Source organism: Ursus americanus, chromosome 14 (assembly GCF_024610735.1).
Source record: "Ursus americanus isolate L20-20 chromosome 14, mUrsAme1.1.p, whole genome shotgun sequence".
Taxonomy (NCBI): Eukaryota; Metazoa; Chordata; class Mammalia; order Carnivora; family Ursidae; genus Ursus; species Ursus americanus.
In genome coordinates this window covers 54554865-54569087 of record NC_142140.1, presented here as the reverse complement: position 1 = coordinate 54569087, position 14223 = coordinate 54554865, and the positions used below count along the sequence as shown (strand labels likewise).

The 14223-nt window shown below is 49.8% G+C and overlaps 2 protein-coding genes across 2 annotated transcripts in view; one reads left to right on the top strand and one right to left on the bottom strand.

Moving 5' to 3' along the window:
- The window catches only part of CCL25 (C-C motif chemokine ligand 25), a 32934-nt gene extending 30877 nt beyond the window's left edge, over nucleotides 1-2057 (bottom strand). The window contains exons 1-4 of the mRNA XM_087867740.1: nucleotides 2045-2057; nucleotides 1204-1576; nucleotides 820-900; nucleotides 172-321 (exon numbers count right to left, since the gene is read on the bottom strand). Coding sequence (XP_087723866.1) covers nucleotides 172-321; nucleotides 820-900; nucleotides 1204-1576; nucleotides 2045-2057 — 617 coding nt within the window. The remainder of the gene's footprint in view (nucleotides 1-171; nucleotides 322-819; nucleotides 901-1203; nucleotides 1577-2044) is intronic.
- The window catches only part of ELAVL1 (ELAV like RNA binding protein 1), a 37365-nt gene continuing 24271 nt past the window's right edge, over nucleotides 1130-14223 (top strand). Inside the window, exons 1-2 of the mRNA XM_045774277.2 lie at nucleotides 1130-1286; nucleotides 12771-12958. Coding sequence (XP_045630233.1) covers nucleotides 12787-12958 — 172 coding nt within the window. The 5' untranslated portion in view covers nucleotides 1130-1286; nucleotides 12771-12786. The remainder of the gene's footprint in view (nucleotides 1287-12770; nucleotides 12959-14223) is intronic.

The window sequence follows — 14223 nt, the reverse complement described above, 5'->3', positions numbered from 1 at the left end:
GCCCATCACTGCAGAAAGTCCTACCAGACAAACATGGCATTAAACAAATGGCATAATTACTTGCTCGATTCCTTCTGCAAATGCCATCTTCTCAACCTTCCCCACCTCCCTCTTTCAAACTGCAACCTCCACATTCCCCATACCCTTTCTCCAATTTACTTTTCTTCTCACCCATTTCCACCACTTGATGTGAAATCCACTTGATGTCTCTCTCTTCTGCCTCCCCATCTGGCACTGCGGGGTCCAAGGCAGTAGCCACGTGGTTGCTGAGTTCTTGAAATGTAGTCAGTCCAATTTGAGATGCACTGTGTAAGACATAGATTTCAGAGGAGGGGGGGGCTAAGAATGTAAAATATCTCATAACTCTTTATATTGATTACACGTAGAAATAACATTTTGGACATACTGAGTTAAATAAAACACATCACTAAGAGTAACATCACTTGTCTCTTTTAAACTTTTCTTTCCTTTAACACAGCTCCTAGAAAATTTAAATTATGCACCTAACATTTGTGGCTAACATTTTTGCCCGTTCGCTGCCCAATACAAGTGACTAGCATATAGTAGACGCTCAATAAAATTTTAATGACTTACTGCTAGGCTGCGCCTCCGGGAACCCGTTAGCTCCAATAGTCAACACTGATGTAAGGCACACCACGTCTCATGCTCCACCTCCTCACCATACCAGATAAGGAAACTGAGGCCCGGCGAGGTGACGTCAGCCACTTCCCAACGGCACGTAGTGCGGAAACGTCGGGGTCGGGATTCGAACCCGGGTCCCGTCCCCACAGCCCTGGCGCGTAGACCATTCCTACCTGTCAGGAGGCGGCGGCGGCGGGAAAGACAGGCGCGAGGCATACAGCATGCGCTCGCCAAGGGGCGCGGTTCGTCGGCCACCGCCTTCAGCCGGCCTCCGTGGGCAGGGCCCCAGCCGGCCCCCTCCGCGGCCATCGCCGGCCACCCGCGTCTCAGCCGGCCGCCGAGCCCTTCGCAGGCGGCGCCGGCCGGAAGTCCCGCCTCCGCCGCGCGCCCTGGGTCGCCAAGACAGGCACGTCGGCCAATGAGAAGCACACCGTGGCGGACGCCGGCCAATGGGCGCGCGCGCCGGGGGGGCGTGTCCGGGCCGCGGGCCGGAGCGGGTCGTGCGCGCTGAGGAGGAGCCGCCGCCGCCGTCGCCGTCGCCGCTGCCGCCGCCGCCGCTACCGAGGCCGAGCGGAGCCGTTAGCGCCGCGCCGCCGCCGCCCGCCCGCCCCGGAGCAGCCCCGGGCTCGCCCGCCCGTGTCCAGGTGAGGCGGGGGCCTTCGGCGGCACCCGACGGGGTAGGCCGCGGCAGGCCTGAGCTCGCCTGGCCCGGCCGCGGGCGCCCGCGGGCCTGCACTGGCCGAGGCCCAGGCCGCACCGGGCCGGGAGGGGACGCGCGCGGGCCGCGGCGGGCGGGCGGGAGGGGGCCGGCCGGTGTGGGCGCCGGCGTCAGGCCCCGGGCCGGATTCCTCAGCCGCCGCGAGGGGCGGGCGAGGGGGACACGGCGTGGGCACGCGCCTGGCGGCCGGGCTCCGCGGCCGGGGCCCCAGCAGTCCTGGGAGCCGAGGAGCCGGGGGCGGGAGAGCGAAGCCAGAGGCGAGGGAGTGGGGTGAGCGCCTTCGGCGCGCAGAGGTCACGGCCCACGGGCTCGCTCCCCGGGGAAATCCTACAGATTCTTTTGTAGTCGTTGTCAGAGGACCGCGGTCGATCTGAGGTCCTTTTAGAAGTGTGCATACCTTTCAATATGTATGGGAGTCTTAGAAAAATATATATTTTTTTGAACGCCATCTCTAACAAAGCTGTTTTTGGGGCGTGGGACGTTGGGATTTGTAAAATATGTGTGTGTGTGTGTTGAAAACACAACCTGCACGCAGTTGAACAATGGGGGATGGATGCTCTTCCTTTTCCGGTCTCCTCTACTGCTAGGTTTATTAAAATGGGTTCTGATACCTACTGTGTGCAGGGCAGGTGGAGAAGAACTTTTGCTTGCACTGCCCCTGGAGGGACAGAGCCCCCCCTTTACCAAAAGTATTCATGTAGGATCTGTATGGTCAGTGCTCCAGAAGTGGGAAAATGGGAAAGATGTTCCTACTGGAGAAGGATTTCACAACCTGGTCACTACTGACATTTTGGGTCTGATCACGCTTGATTGGGGTGGGGGTGGGGAGGATGTCCTGTGTATTGTAGGATGTTGAGTAGCATCCCACTAGATGCCGGGAGCATCTCTTCCCTTTCCTCCCCCTCAGCCCCCGCCCCCAGTTGTGAAGATCAAAAATGTCTTCAGATACTGCCAAAAGTAACACACACAGAGAACCACCACTGGAGTAAATGATCTTTTACTAAAAGTTCCACCAGCCACATATCTGATCCGTCGGGATCCCAAGAACTTGCACAAATCCAACTGTGGCAGCCTTAGTTTTCTTATCTGTAAAATGGAATGGAAAAATTGCTGTGCAGATTTAAGGGTGTGGAAAGCCCTTAGCAATGGCCTGAGCATGGTAAGCACTGAATAGATAATGTTATAAATAATCACCAGTACTTAATGAGGATTTACTATGGACTTGTCCCTTTACAGATCTTTATCTCCAGCCCTTGAGATAGGTGCTGTTGTAATTTCCATCTTCAGGACAAACCAACCAAGGTTTAGATGGGTTACTTGTTATGGCCAGTCTCGCACCTTAAGGTGGCCGAGGCAGGATTTGAACTCAGGCCCTCTGACTCAAAATCCTTACTCTTAACCATGAGATTTTATTGCTCTTATGATCACAGGTGTCCAGGGAATCCCGAGAGGAATTCCATTCAGTTGACATTGAATGTCTTTGTGCAAAGCTTTGTGCTGGGATCTGTTATAAAATTTTATGACTTCAGGGTCTGCAAAGAGACTGAGATATATGAACATCTCAAACTGTGGAAATAAATAATGTTTATGTTGAAGCACTGGTTTTGGGGGAGGCAGAGTTTTGGTTTGGATGTGTTGCGTCTGAGGTCATGGTGCAGCAAGTGGAAAACGAGAGAATTATGAAAATAATCTTTTTGCTGCTTGCTTTATTGCTTTTCTCACTCCCTGCTTCCCACCTCTATCCTTTCATACGCCAGCAAAAGTTGTCTTTTTAAAATGCAGGCCTGATCATCACTCCTGATTAAAAGTTTTCTGAGTGGAAAGAATTTTAATTTTTTTCACCTCTTTAGGTGACTTTAAAGTCAAAGTTTGGGATCCCAGTCTTGCACCTTCTAACCCTCCCTCCCTTTTGCATTTCACCTTCACCTGAACCTCCCACCCTCTCTGCCTATTGTCCCCACTGCCTAGAACTTCCCAGTTCTCCTCCACCTAGAGATCCTTTCCTCATGCTGCGGGGCGCAGCTCAGAGTTCACTTACCATTCGAAGCCTCCTCTGATTGGCACTCTCCATTTACCCGCCCTGGAGTCAACTAACTGTTCCCTCGCTTGTGTTCCCATCCCATTCAATTGAGTCAAATTAAATGCTGAATGGTGAGGAAAGTGTGGTTGCCGCCTTTTGCCCCTAGGTGGCAATAGTGAAGCAGCGAGGCTGACCCGAGTCTGTAAGTGAGGGAAGACCAGAAGAAAGCAGCCTATAGAAGGGAAGTGAGTCTTGCTTCCCTCCTTTAATCGACTCTCCCTGCCCCGCTGTTAGGCTCTCAGAGGCGGTGGTGATTACAGTGTGGGCAGATTGTTTTAGCCACAAGTGCGCTGAGGGTTATGCACTGGCTGATGTGGAAGCACAGAAAAGGAGACTGTTCACGTAGGCTTGGTGGGCAAAGAAGATCACAGAATGCTACCTGGAGGAGGCCAAGCATGGAGGGGGGTAGTTAGCCGGGCACAGACCACAGGGAACAGCTTTGCAAGCTGCAGGAACAGCATCTGCAAAAGCATGGAAGTGGGAACATCTTGGTTTGTTTTGGGAACCACTTGGGGTCTGGTCCTTTGGGGCAAGCAAAGTGAAGTAAGTAGTGGCAGAAGGACTCATGCAGCTGGTGTGCAGAGGGTGTTGTCCTGTAGACCAGGCCGGGGTAATTTTAGTCTACAAAGTGAAGGAGTTAGATCTGCACGCTGGAGGCAGAGTTGGAGGGAGACAATGTTGAAGGCCAGCAAGCCAGTTAGAAGGTAATCACTTTGCTCTGTGTAGGAAAAGCTGCAGATGTGACCCAGAGCTGTAGTGGTAGGGGAAGAGGGGGGATGGGTTTGAGACATGGTTGGGGGGTAAGAGACACAGGACTCTGGGTATTTAGATGTGGGACATGACCGAGCAAGAGAGGACAGCAATGGATGATTCTGGGTCTCTGCCTGAGTGACCAGTAGAAGGGTAGTGGTCAGGTAGAGAAACAGGGAAAGCAAGAGAAGGAGCAGTTTGAAATGTGGACACAGGAAAGCATACAGTGGATATACTGTGAAGCAGGAAGGGGACAGATGGCATTGTCCATGTCCGTACATGTTTGGGGGACTCACTTTTATGATTACTGTTGGTCCCACTTGACCCAGGGCTTCCATGTGCTTTGGCCAAGTCGATGGTCGCACTTTCGTAGGTTTAGGACATGAAATATGACTGCTTGTTCATGGTCATGGGGAACATGGAGAAGGGGAAGAAACTGCCTCCTTGAGGAACTTCCAACCTGAGCTGGGGAGAAGAGACCTATGTAGGTGTATGAGATGAAGTAGCAAAAGGGTAAAGCAGTGGGTCGTGACAGCATTGCGAGTGTTGAAAGAAAGGATTGTCCAGCGCTCAGTTTTTGTGTTTGATGAAAGAGCTGGTGTCCGTACTGGTCATTGTGATCAAAGAGGCATGGGCAGGAGTTTTCAGGTACAGCCAAAGGCCTGGGTGAATAAGAGAGGAGAGACAAAGAGGTCTGGAAGCCTGAGTGGACTGGTTTGGGCAGGCAGAGAGGGTTGAGAAGGTGAACTTAGAGGTAAGTCTAGAAAAGTATGTCAGGGTCAGGTGGTAGAGGGTTTCTGGGTACAGTCGAGAGGTGATCTTGGAAGTTTGTTTTTTGGGGGGAGACTTAAGGATGGATGGACTGGTCAAGATGCTTTTGTGGTACGAGGTGGCCTGGTAATGGCCTGAACATGAGGGCTGGGACTGGGACTGTTCCTTTAACTCATACACCCAGTACCTTGCTCCGTGCTTGGCACATGGTTGGCACTCCATGTTTACTTGGGGAAGGGAGGGCCAGAAGGGGGCTCAGGAGTGACTGGACCCAACCACCCACCAAAGAGACATCTCTACTGGAGAAAAGATTCACAGAGGGGGAAACAGAAAGCAGAGGAGTGGTTTGGAGGGAAAAGGCCCAGTTGGGTTTGGAGAGACTGGGTTTGAAATAATCATGTGGCAGGGAGGCCATTTGGGAGTCTGTCTAGGCAAGAGATAACAGGGACCTGAACCAGGGTAGTGGCAGAGAGATGGGATAGAAGGAGATATATTTCCAATGTGCAACTGGCAGGATTTGGTGTCTGCTTAGGTATGGGGGACAAATGTGTCCTGCCGCCAGAGGAAGCAATTCAGGGGGAGGAAGAGGCTTGAAGAGGGGGACAGGGACAGAAGGAGAGGACCTGAAGGAGCCTGCAGTTGGAGACTGGGAGGTCAAGGAGGCACATGTTCCCCTCAGTTTTGTAAATGAAGTAGGAGGAAGGGGGCGGGGCTGGAATAAGGTTTGTATCTCTTGTGGGCAGACTGAGAGGCCAGTTGACCCATCCAAGCTGGTGTGTACAGTTGGTGGTGATGAGCATAGACTAGCAACAAGGTCTTCCATACATGTGGGGCTGCGGTCATGAGCCCTGACTGGTGTGACTCCCTGTGCCTTCTATGGAGCCCGGGCCCATTAGAAATGGCTTCAACGGTTTGGATCATTTCCAATGTCCTGGGGCAAAGAGTCAAAGTGTTCTTTAGTGGGCCTGGAGGCCGGTGAAGTGGCCACTTGCCAAGTGTCAGGAACTGTACTGGGTGCTGCAAAGCAGGGGGTACCATCCCCATTTTGCAGAAAAGGAGACTGAGGCTCCAGGAAAGGAAGTGTGATATCCACAGTCGTTCAGCTGATCAGCAGTAGGGTTAGTATTGGAGCGCAGGTCTGTCAGACTCCGCAGCCCAGGAGTTTTTTCTGCCCTGCCATGTTGCTCTGCAGTTCTGTGTGAGAGCCCTGGAGTGGCCTTGACCAGCCAGGAAGGGGCCAGAACTCTAACAGGGCTGTGGAGCCAGTCGTGTCCCCGCGGGCCTGCAGAGCACTTGGACTGGGCCAGACACTGCCTGCACCTGATCTGCTTCTACCCTGAGCTTTTCAGCCTAGCGGATATTGAATTGCTGTGACCTAGCTGTGGCTGGCCCAGTCAGGTGGCTCTCCCCGCCGTGGGCTGCAGGAAGGGACAAGTAAGGCAATAGGTACCCCGTTCACTTAAGCCCTCACCTTGCATAGCAGTTATCGCTGGGTCAGGTGGTACATTCACTTTTTCTCTGGCACCCAGAGTGTTTCCTGGGTGACCTGACATTCCTGAGGCTTTTACCTTGGAGAACTCAGAATTTTACATCTGGAAGGGACCTTAGAAGTAATTGAGTCCAAGCCCCATCATGTGATGTATGAAGTGTCAAGGTTGAGCCTGAGGATATATTTGACTGTTCTAGTTTTGCTCTGGCTTGAGTAGTTCAGCGATGCTGCTCTGTGAATATCAAATGAGACAGAATCTCATGGGTGCCTAATGGGAACTAGTTTTGCTGCTTTACATGTGTATTACCTGTGAAAGTTTTTACGTCGTTTATGCACGTCTCTTCCCTGTACATAGTGGTTATACTACTGATGCGAACAGCATTGCTGAAGTCACACAGACAACCAGGATTGTTGAAAATAGTGTAATGGGGCTGAAAACCCTCAGAGGTCATCCAAACAGGACTTCTCCATGATACATGCAGTTACTGGAAACATTTCCAACTCAGCAGGAATTACTTTGCTAAACTAAATTTTCCTTTTCGCTCCCTGCAATTGAGTTTGATTCTGTGGGATGGGATGGGACCATCCTAGAAAAGTAAGGTACTGGGGCGCCTGGGTGGCTCAGTTGGTTGAGTGTCTGGCTCTTGGTTTCAGCTCAGGTTGTGATCTTGGGGTCGTGGGGTTGAGCCCCCGTGTTGGGATCCGTGCTCAGCATGGAGTCTGCTTATCCCTCTTCTGCCCCTTCTGCCCCTCCCCCATTTGCTCTTGCACTCTCACTTTCTCTCTAAAATAGATCAATAAATCTTTAAAAAAAAAAAAAAAGAAAGAAAAGTAAGGTACTGAACATATTAAGACTGTTAGTGCAATTGCCCTTTAACATAAAGTGGCCAATACACATGATTCCCAGGTGATTCTAAGGCTTGGTATCTGTCCATCTCCCACCCCACTGGCCCTCCAGGCTCTCACCAACGACGTGGATGAAAAACAAACAAATAGTTAGAGTGAATCATGCATCCCGAAAGCTTTGGGCTAAATGGTGTACAGGCCCAGGGAACTAGAGCAACCTATTGTCCAGGGGGGACGTGTCACAGGTAAGTGAGGAGGTGATGGAGGGGACAAACAGTCTCTGCAAAGGGAGCAGCCAGAACAGAGGCATGGAAATAGGAAGGTCTGCAGCACGCCAGGGAAGAAGCTAGAGTGAAGAGCCGCATCTCGAAGAGGGGAGACTGTTCTGTAGTGACAGTTGGAAGCCTGGTACTGCCATTATGAACAGTGCCATGGCTGACCCTGAGCAAAGTAATGAAGCCTCTGAGCCTCAGTGGGTGGGGCCACCATGGACAGGGGACTCCGAATGTGTTGACCTGGAGGAGTCTCTGTGGAGAGACCCCCGAGTGAGAGGAGACGGCCTGGCGAAGCCAAGAGGCGGCCAGAAGTGGCTACACCTTGGAAGTCACTGATGGTCAGGCAGAGACGAAGGCCCAGCTGTAGTTGGTGCTTGACGGAAGCTGGCTTGGCCCGGGCTTAGCGATGTGGATTTGGAAAGGTCCGGGGTGGGGGGGGGGGGCATGGAGAGCAGGGTGGAAGGGCTCTGAAGCGTTGAGAAACTGTGCTTTTGGGGTTCGGGTTCTGCATCGTTGCCGTTTGACCCGAGAACTGGGCCCGTAGAAGCTGCTCAGCCTCACCCGGGGCGGCAGGAGGAGGCCGCCTGCTGTGGAATCAGGTTTACTTTGTAGATCTTTTTAAAATTTATTTTCGAAATTCTGGTGTAGAGTTCTTTGAGTTTTGACAAATGCATAGAGTCATGTTACTACCTCCACCATCAAGACATGGGAATTTACACCCCCCCCGCAAGAAACAAAAGTACTCTCTTGGCTCCCCCTGTGTACTCAGCACCCCCCTTGCTCCCTGCCGCTGGCCACCACTGAGCCATCCCTACGGTTTTGCCTTTTCCATAATGGACTCTTGTAGTACACAGCCTCGGAGTCGGGCTTCTTGGGCTTCTTTGACTCCACGAAATGTATTTGAGATTGATTCAAGTCGTGTGAATAGTAGCACTTTTCTTATTGGCAGGCAGAACTCCATTGGGTAGCCTTCCCTAGTCTAGCCACTGATGGCTCGAAGGGCATTTGGGGTGCTCCAGTTTGGGGCGTTCCTGAATAAAGCTGCTAAAAACACTCGTGTGGGTTTTTGTATGAACATAGGTTTGCATTTCTCTTATATGACTACTAGTATGGGGTTGCTGGTCTTTTGGAAAGTGTATGTTTAACTTTTAAGAAACTGTCCATATTTTTTCTAAAGTGGCTTTAACATTTTTATGTTTCTGCCAGCAATGCATGAAAATTCTGGTTTCTCCACATCCTCACCAGAACTTGGTATTGTCTGTTTTGTTGTTGTTTGCCTGCTTTTGTTTTATTTTGGTTTAGCAATTCTAAATGGGTGGGGTTATCATGGTTTTCGTTCCAGTTTTAATCTGCATTTCCATAGTAACTAATAATGTCGAAGGTCTTTTCATATGTCTCTTTGCCGTTGTATATCATTTTTGGTGCATTGTTTGTTCACATCTTTGGACATCTTTAAGATTAGGTGGTTTTCTTATTAAGTTTTGAGAGTTAAAATATGTTCGGAATGCAAGTCCTTTTTCAGGTATGTGATCTGCAAATATTTTCTTCCCCTCTGTGGACTATAAGTTTTGTGGAGCAAAAGTTGTACATTTCGATGATATCCAGTTTATCGGGTTTTTTTTTTAAAGATTTTATTTATTTATTCGACAGAGATAGAGACAGCCAGCGAGAGAGGGAACACAAGCAGGGAGAGTGGGAGAGGAAGAAGCAGGCTCATAGCGGAAGAGCCTGATGTGGGGCTCGATCCCATATCGGCGGGATCACACCCTGAGCCGAAGGCAGACGCTTAACCGCTGTGCCACCCAGGCGCCCCTATCAGTTTTTAAAAAATGGATTGTGCTTTTGGTGTCGTATCTCAGAAATCTTTGCCTCACCCAATGTCACAGAGATTTTCTCTTAGAAATTTTCTGTTTTTACATTTTAGAACAGAGGTCGGCACACTTTTTCTGTAAAGAGCCAGATGGTAAATATTTTCAGCTTTCTGGGCCATATGGTCTCTGTCACAACTACTCAACTCTGTCACTGTAGTGCAAAAGCAGCCACAGACAATACATAAACAAATGAGAATAGCTATGTGCCAATAAAACTTTATTTATAAAAACAGGTGGTGGGCCAGATTTGGTCCACACACCATGGTTTGCCAACCACTGTTTTAGAAAGTCATCTTTTTACCAGGCATAGAAGACACCCCACTCTGAATAATTAGAATGGGGTAATTATTGCCCAGTTCATCATCCCTGAAAGCAGTGGGAGGGAGAAGGCAGGAGAGTAGGTGCCTAACTGAGAACAAAGGTGAGGAGAGGGAGGGATGAAGAAGAACAAAGAAAGGAAGAAGAGAAATGTTTGAATCACATTTCGAGCAAACTTCATTGTGCATTTTAATTTTTCAGAGTTAACCCTTACACTTTGGTTCAGGCTTCAGCAAATGTGTGTGTTTGTTTTTGAGCTAATGATCTATCTTAAAGCCTCACTTTAACAGATCTGAGGAGTTTTTCAAGATTCAGCACATTAATGCTGGTGGTCCCATGCTTTCTACTAAAAATTGTTTTTTATTTAATTCATATTTAGGTTATATCCAGCATTTTACTTGCACCATCTATGGGGTCGTGTTGTCCTCACGCATATTCCCTGCATGCATGTGATTATTTCTGGAAAACAGATTCCCACAATTCTGAATCCTAGGATAGCTTTCATATTAAACCACAGGTTATCCTCCAAAAGGGTTGTACCATTTCACACTTGTATCCACGGTGTACCAGGGTGTTTGTCCCCTTTATCCTTCTTTCCCCAAGATTTTATTCATTCTGGGCAGTCTTGTATCTGACTGACAGAAGGTGGTGGCATCTCTTTTGACTTCACATTTTCCTCATTATTTGTGAATTTGAGCTCTTCCTGGTTTATTAACATTTGAATTGCTGGCATCTCTCGGTTGCGGCTCATATCCTTTGTCCACTTCTCTGTTAGGGATGTGTCTTTTTTCTGTTGAGTTTATAGACTCTTGGAATCAAGTGGTCCCAGCGTTGGGAGTGTTGACATTTGGGGCTGGACAGTTCTTGGTTGTGGGGGCCATCCTGGGCCTTGTGGGATGTTTTTAACACCACTGGCTTCTACCCACTAGGTTCCAGTGGCACACCACCACCCACAGTTGTGGTAACCAGAAATGTCTCCAGACATGGCCCGGTGTCCCCTGGGGGGCCGAATCACCCACTCTGAGAACCACTGGCCTAAATAATGTAATAGGTAGCGAGCGTTTTCTCCCAAGTCTGCTGCTTGTCTGTGTATGGTGCCTTTTACCATATAGAACTTCATAATCTTAGGAAGTCTGACTTTCTAATCTTTTCTGGCTTTGGATGTTAACCTATTTTATAAAGAACAGGGAGCAGAGAACGTTTTCAAATAAATAAAATAAATGCTGGAAGAGTGTACTAACTTTGCACGTTGTGTATGGTCTGAAGCAAATCAGGAGGTGGAAAGGTAGAGAAGTCCCACCTGTTTCCAGCAGGGGGGAGAAAGACTCCACACCTAAGTCCTCTCTCAGCGCTGACTCGGAGGAGGTGGGAGCTGTGTTCAGGTTTTTATATAACCGCTGGCAAGGCTATTTTTAAAGAAAGCTGAGTGCTCCTGACAGTGGGCACTGGGTTTTCAAGCATAAAAGCAGGGCTGGGCGGAAGGGATCCGGAGAAAGGGGTGGGCTGCCCCCGAGACCTCCCAGCTGGTGGGCCACAGGGCCTTTTTCTGGTGGTGACACTTAAGACCCATGCTTGTGAGTGCCTGCATATTTAGAGGCAGGGACGTGGGACATCTTAGATGAGGCGGCCGCACACAGCAGTACTTGTGAGCAAGCCCAGCGTGAGTTGCGCTTTCAGAAGAGTGGTCCTGATGCTCTTGGCTGCATTGATCCAGACTCTCCTCTGAAGCCATCACTGTGCTGTGATGTTTGTCACTGAGAGTGAAGACTTCTGCAGGCAGCTAAGGGCATTCCAAAGCTTGCAAGCTTTGAAGACCACATTCCTCCAACTGGTAGAGAAACCCTAACCTCTTCCCCAGCTTAGTTGCTATGGCCTTTGGAATAAAGGGATGCAAGCAACTGTTGTCTCCCTGCTTGAGGACAGAGACGAGGTGCCTGAGTCGGGGTGCTCAGGTGCACATCGCGGACTCCTCAGTACCCAGCTGCACCAGGAGTGCACGCAGAGATGAGAGAAGGCGATCTGGAATCTTTGGAAAGCTCTTGAGACAACGCGAACACTTTTCACAGGAGCTTGAATAACGGTGCTGAAATTGTTTGTAGGTGTTTTGTTTTTTCAAGTAAGCTCTACGCCCAACAGGGGCTTGAAGTCATGACCCTGAGATCAAGAGTCGCACGCTCCACTGACTGAGCCGGCCAGATGCCCCTCTTTGTAGGGTGTTTGAAGCCCCCTAGTAAGTAGAAATGGGTGAGCTTGAAGTTCTTTTGTTTTAGAGCAGTTTTAGGTTTACAGAAAGCCTGCGAAGAAAGTACAGAGCGGGTTTCCATATCCGCCTCCTCCAACACGAAGTCTTCCCTATTAGTGACATCTTGTGTCCACGTGATATTTTGCTAGAATCGACGAGCCAATACTGATACGTATCAGCTCAAGCCCATAGTTTGCCGTCGGGTTCAGTCTTTGTGTTGTACATTCTGTGGGTTTGCGCAGATGTGTAATAACCTGTGTCCACTGTGACAGGATCATGCAGATAGTTTCACTGCCCTAAAAATCCTCTGTGCTTCCCTCGTTCCTTCCTCCCTCCTTCCCTTCTAACCCCTGACAACCACTGGTTTTCTTACTGGCCCTAGAGTTTCATCTTTTCCACGATGTCCTATAATTGGGGTCACACAGTGTGTAGCCTTTCAGACTTAGCAATATGCATTTAAGGCCTCCCCAAGTCTCCGGCCTCATAGCTCGTTTCTTCCTATCACAGAGTAACACTCCGTTGTGTGCAGGCAGCAGACAGTTGGAGTTCGTTTCTTTGTTCACCCACTGAAGGGCGTGTTGGTTGCTTCCAGTCTCAGGGCAATTATGAATAAAGCCGCCATAAATACCCACATGCAGGTTTTTATGTGGACATAAGTTGAACTTGTAGTGTTGAAAAGAAAAATCCCAAGTGCTAGTCATTCGTTTTGCCTTAACATTCTGCAATATGGATGTTTGCAATTTACTTGATTTTTCTCCCCCTCCGCAGATTTTTAAAAAATACAATGTCTAATGGTTATGAAGACCACATGGCCGAAGACTGCAGGGATGATATCGGGAGAACGAATTTAATTGTCAACTACCTCCCTCAGAACATGACCCAGGATGAGTTACGGAGTCTGTTCAGCAGTATCGGTGAAGTCGAATCTGCAAAACTCATTCGGGATAAAGTAGCAGGTAAAGAAACCAGGAGGGTTTGTAAGGGGGACTTGGGGCCGTCCCACTAGGCCCTGGCTTCCTTGCCCGCGGCTCTGCAGCATTCCTTAGGGCGGAAGAGCTGCAGTCTTGCAGGGGTGGTTGTCAAGTTTCATTGTTATCTCAGGCTGTATTTTGCCACCGCCCTGGTGGCAGATTGGACATAGGTTCCCAAAAAAGGAAAAGCTCATCGTAAGACAGAGCACGTACAAAGTGAGACAGTGGGAGGGGAGGGAAGACGAGGGGACACCAGAAATGGGGACGGCTCTAAGAGCTGGAAGAGACCAAAGAACATGAGTGATAGCCCGGCCTGGCTCGGTGCCATACGCGGAAGGGACTCTGGCCCAGGCAGGCCCATCCTTGTCTTCCTGGGTCCCCGTGCCTGGTCAGGCCCATGGCAGAACACGGAGTATCCCCATGGACAGCCCTTCATTGGCTCTGGGCTGTGCTGTTTGCTGTCACGCCATCAGCTGGAACAGCTGAAACACACTGAGTTTGAACTCTTGGGGGGCTAGAGCAGGGCCACGGATCAACAGGCAGGCTATACGGTTGGATGCCAGTTGAGAGCCCTGCTCCCCCACTGCCTCCACGCGCGACCTCTGAGCCTCAGTGTCCCCAGACATAAAGTGGGGATGGTGGCTCCTACATCCTGATGCTTAACTACCTCATAAGGACTTGCAGACATCTGGGAAGGCCGTCCTTACCGAGCAGCCTCCAACCCAAGAGCATGATTTCAAGGAGGAAAACTTGGAAAGATCAGGTGCTACGAAGCACTTCCTTCCTTTTCTCCCCAGGGAGGAACATCGTTTTAGGGAGCTGCCCTCCTCCTCCTCCTCCCCTTCTGCCTCCTCCTCCCTTTCTTCTCCCCACCCCCATCGTCTTTCTTTATCCTTCTTCCTCTCTGCTCTGCTCTGGTGAGCTGAGGAATGGGCAGAACTCCCCCCACCGCCCAGGAAGGCTCTGGCTGCCACTCTGGGTTGTGAGACTATGATTCTGTACACTGAAAACTAATTAAAAGTTGAAAATGAAAAAAACTTTATTATGGAAATAAGATAATATCTTGTATTCTGATCTGCATAAAAATAGAGTAATATATTGAACCCCATGTACCCATCATCTTACTTCATCAACTCCCAGCTTTTGCCAGGTACCTGACTGCTACATAGGCAATTAGTTCATCAGAGGGGGCACTGACTTCAAAAGTCGTTTGAGGACTCTTCCAATTCTGAGTGTGTGATTTAATGAAC